The sequence below is a fragment of the Asparagus officinalis genome, chromosome 6 (genome assembly GCF_001876935.1).
Source record: "Asparagus officinalis chromosome 6, Aspof.V1, whole genome shotgun sequence".
NCBI lineage: Eukaryota > Viridiplantae > Streptophyta > Magnoliopsida > Asparagales > Asparagaceae > Asparagus > Asparagus officinalis.
This window is the reverse complement of record NC_033799.1, coordinates 9,407,789-9,412,711: the sequence shown is the minus strand read 5'-3', so window position 1 is coordinate 9,412,711 and position 4,923 is coordinate 9,407,789. Positions and strand designations below refer to the sequence as shown.

At 31.5% G+C, this 4,923-nt stretch overlaps 1 protein-coding gene across 1 annotated transcript; it reads left to right on the top strand.

The window, feature by feature from the left end:
• On the top strand, positions 290–2,334 carry LOC109845718 (replication protein A 70 kDa DNA-binding subunit B-like). The gene is made up of 5 exons (XM_020414990.1): positions 290–349; positions 505–662; positions 801–921; positions 1,006–1,185; positions 2,149–2,334. The coding sequence occupies exons 1-5, from the start codon at positions 290–292 to the stop codon at positions 2,332–2,334; spliced, it is 705 nt and encodes a 234-aa protein (XP_020270579.1).

Below are 4,923 nucleotides of genomic sequence, written 5' to 3'. Positions count from 1 at the left end.
CAAATACTAACATACATTTTTTTTTATTTTTTAGTGATGGCGATTGTGAAACGAACAGCAAGAAAAAGAACATTATCATTCTGGGGAAGGGATGGTCATCAAATTAGGCTCGCATTCCCCTATCGCAAACCTTTCAAGCTAGAGTATATGACACATAAGTTCAAAAGAAATGAGACAATAGATGAACACATTTCAAATATGCGAAATATATTATTTAATATGGAAGTTCAAAAGGAGCCTGCATTGAGTGAAAAAGAAAAAATAGATGGACTGATCAATTCCTTGACGGATGAGTTTGGCTTTATTAACTGAACGGAAGACACTTGATGAAATTCGAGAGGCACGAAAGGTAATTTTTTTTGAAAAAACCATATTTTATTGAAATTGAACATCTTATTTAAAATGTGGGATTATTGGCAAAATAAACATCTAATCTTAACCCAATAGATCATTTTCTATCAAATTAAACATAACTTTATTTTCTTACTATTTAATAATACACAGGTTTGCACATGTGTGACATTAGCAACTATAGAGAAAATTCAAACAGATTATAATTGGTTTTACAATGCATGCAAAAAATGTCAAAGGAAGGTAAAGTCTGAAGATGGTAAATTTTGGTGTGAGAAGTGCAATGAAAACGCAAGATTTGTTATCCCAAGGTATGTGTTGAAGTATGTATGTCAGTTTCTTCACACGTTATATTCGATCATATTCTTCATGAATGAATGTCTATATCTTCAACGTACACTTTAGATCACATTTCTTATTGGTTTATTATTTTTTATGAGTTTCATCAGGTATAGAGTCCAGGTTTTAGTCATTGACCATACATGTACTGCATCATTTGTACTGTTTGATCGAGAAGCTAAACAAGTTATTCACAAATCTGCGGTCGAATTGAGGGGACGACTAACAAAAGTAATCACTATAATGGATTTCTGTCAAAATTAAATGCTTTAATTAATTCAATAGCTTTACTTTACTTATTTAAATTGTCCCCAGGAAGGTGATGATGATTCATTTCCTCGTGAGTTAGATGTGTTGGTGAAAAAGAAATTTTTGTTCAAAATACAAGTTTCAGAATTCAATCTCAACCAAAATTGGCCTGTATTTTCCGTCTCAAAAATGACTGATGATGAAAATCGGATAGCAGCTTTCAAAGACAGCTTAGATTTGAACCAGGTACATTACATATTTCCTTCTTTTATAAAGCTACATATGTATTCATTTCATGTATCACTCTGCATATATAAATGAAGTTGAGAAATGTATTAGTAATATTTTTTTATTCTAAATCATTAGGAGTCGACATGTCAAGAATATTTCACTGATAATGTAAGTCAACACACTTAGTATAACTTCTCTTTTCCATTCCTAATGTTTGTATTTTTTTTAATTATTTTTTGGAATAAAATGAAAAGTAACTATTGACGTCATACCATACGCTTTATATGTACAACCTCCATCCAGGCTGAAGTATGATCATAAGTAATACTAACACCTCAATACCTATCTTCATAATTAAGGGGACATCCGGACAAGTTAAATTTCTCGAAAACCTAATTTTTGCTGCATATTTCACAATACTTATTTCAGAAGATACACTTTTGATGTTTCTGCTTATTACACAGTTATCACTTTGAATTTTGTTTTAATATTCCTCTCTTGATTCTTCACAATAACAGTTCCAAAAACTTTTCTTTATATCTTATAATTATACTAACTAATAGATAAAATAAACATGCCTTTATTTTCCCAAAATGTGTAGAATATGAATTTAATGTTAGATTTTTTAAAAGAATGCATTATATATTGTTAGATTCTTATCTAACATATGAGTACAATGAATTTTAACAATACAAGATTTTTTAACCATTTGAGTTTTAGAAGTTTTCACATCAAATAAAAGATTAAAGTTTAGTTAACATTATTTGTGTCTTATGTTCTATTTGTCATTGACCCATTATCAAATTATTAAAGCTTCTAATTAACTTTTGACACTTTGCATAAAAATCTTCTGTATTGCCTACTTCTTTTCAACTTACTTATGATTTCTTAATTCTTCACATTAATTATAGAACAATCTATTCCTACCACCTCATTAAAATGCTAACTATTATTTTATTTTATAATAATGAAACACAGGTCTCTTTATCTGTCACTTGTGACAATACAGAAGTTGAAATTTGTTCGTCGGATAACATTACACCTTGCAAGAGAAATTTGTTCGAATCTGATGTCGAGCAATCTGTTTTAGTGGACTTGATCTCTCCGCAAATGTCAAGCAACAAAAAGGAAAAACATATCAAAATTGAAAAAGATAATTACTAGATTCTACGGAGAGTAGAAGCGTAGAGTAGAAGCTACATTTTGAAGGGAAAAACCTATCTGATTTTTGATGTATGAAACTTATATTTAGTATTCTTGTATGAACACATATTTAGTAAGCTTTTGTAATCAGTGTAGATTATTTTGGTGGTTTTGGGTTGGTAAACCTAAATATTTGATATGATTATGTTATGCTGAATATTTGGTTTATTAATATATTGATAGTTATTATTTTCATTCAAATATATATAATTGACATGTATCTCTATGTGCTTTGAATATTTTGTTTGGAACTAAAAATTATGCTTCATACTAATTACTTGCTATAAAAAAAATATTATGACATTAATCATAAAGACATTATGCATTTTAAGCAGTTTTGTTATGAGAATATGAGAATTATATTTTCATTCTTTTTAACAGTTTAATATTAAGTCAAACATATATGCAGCTTAGGTTGTATCATTTCTGACTACTTACATATTATTACCGTTTTATTTTGTATTATTTTGCTACATCAATTTTTGTATTTTAGAGAAATCCGTGCATCGCACGGGCTTGAAACTAGTAAGCATTTAGTGGGAAGAGAACTCTAACATTGCAAGTAGGGAGACTAGGGAATCGTGTATAACAAGCATACCCAAAAAAAATTAGATTTAAAGACTAAGATTTGAAATTCCGTCATTGAAAATAAGTATCGAAACAGATGATTTATAAAATCGATGGATTGCAAATCTTAAGATTTGAAATCTATATACCAAATCAAAATCTCATTTTCCCAACGCAACCTAAAGTAAAAGGGGTAAATTATGAAATTCAACTTATGGTCGTGTCACAAATTTGAGAATTTGAAAGGAGTTAGTAAAACTTTATTTTGAAATCAAATTCTTTTAGAGGGTTAGTCACCTAGAACTTAAATCTAGAACTGGGATAATCTGTGGGATAAATTTTTAAAGTGTTAGTCACATAGAATTAGGAAATGAGATATTTTTTTTATAGTGTTAGTCAAGTAGAACTTTTGTAGCACTAGAATTGTATTATTTATTTTGTGTGTTAGTCAAGTAGAATTCTACTTGAATTAGAATTGGGATAATTTATCATAATTATCCCACTAATTTTACTACCTATATATATAGCCATAAGTTCCCCTCTCAAAAATTATCCTACACATTGAAAAGAAACAATTGGGGAAAAAAGTGAACGGCGCTTCCGCGATTTTCCCATCCACGAGATCAGGTAAACTTCAATGCTTTGGTTTTTAATTTTCTCATCCACGAGATATTTTCGTTCACGAACATTATCATCCCTTTTCCCATCAGAATGGCTATAAAAGATTAAAAAGCAAGAACCATGCACGCAGAATCCATTATCATTTTGCTTCCTACTTATCATGACACTTACCTGAGTTATCTCGTTCCAAAATAATTATAGCTCCCCGGAGCACTTTCAAACATCAGTAGTCAAAAATCAAATTGCAAGAATATTCTACAACCGATAGAGCATATAAAACCTCGAGCACTTGACAAAAGACAGAGTCGTGTTATCTAAGTATTTCTTTTCAAAGTAAGAGGACCAATTTCACCAACTTTATCAATATATGCTCATTTCACTTTACATTCCCATAAGCAATCTCTCTTTCGGAAATTTCCCCTTGAGTGTAGTAAACAACCATCTTATATAACTGACTGAAAAAGACCAAGCAAGTTGCAATGGGGATAGGAAGCCCTAATGCAGCTTCTCGCGCTCACCCTCGTGTTAGCTAGTTGAGGAAGAAGATGAAGAACGAAAGAGATCATGAGCTCGCTCCTTTTTCTAACTAAGCTGTCGAAAAAAACGCTATGCTATTATCTCTTCAGGCATCAGCAAGAACCTTGTTCTCTTCTGTACATTGAACGAAAGAAGGAATAATAAGCAAAAAATATATTAAAAAGTTTAAATAAAGGATTAATCGCGGAGATTCCCTTCGTAAATTTTCTTGACTCTAGCCTTTTAACCTTAGGAGAGGTCTATTTATCCCACAAAAAAAAAGATCTCTCTCTTTGAGGGTAAAATAGTTACAAAATTTTTGTTAAAGGAATCTATCTGCAACAATAGATCACAACAGATCAGTTTATCCACAATTTGTTAAATTAACCCAGAAAGTACAAGCATTGACAAAAAAAATGTTATTAAAAGTTTTTAAACAAGAAATCCATTTTAATTTGACTTTTGAGTCAATATTTACACGGAAGGTGATCTTCTAAGTGCACGAAGAACTTGGTTGTCACGCCTTATATGATAAAGACTCCGTAAGTGGGCTTACCAAACCAAGGTAAGTACTCAATAACGAGTCAAAATGTTGCGTGCATGTTTAGTTATTTTGCGGTCGATTGATTACAGTGTAAGAATTGCGCAAGGATTAGTGAGAAACCTAAGAAAAACAGGGTAAGTATGTGTGATCGTGGGGGGGCTCACCCACGTGCGCGGGAATTTTTCCCGCTGCCAGCTCCCGAGCGCGGGTCTTTTTCCGCCCCAAAAATATTCAGCCTCTACCCCTTGCTCTCTCCTATAAATAGAGGAGGGGTGGAAGAGTTTAGAGAGTGGGGAAAAAAT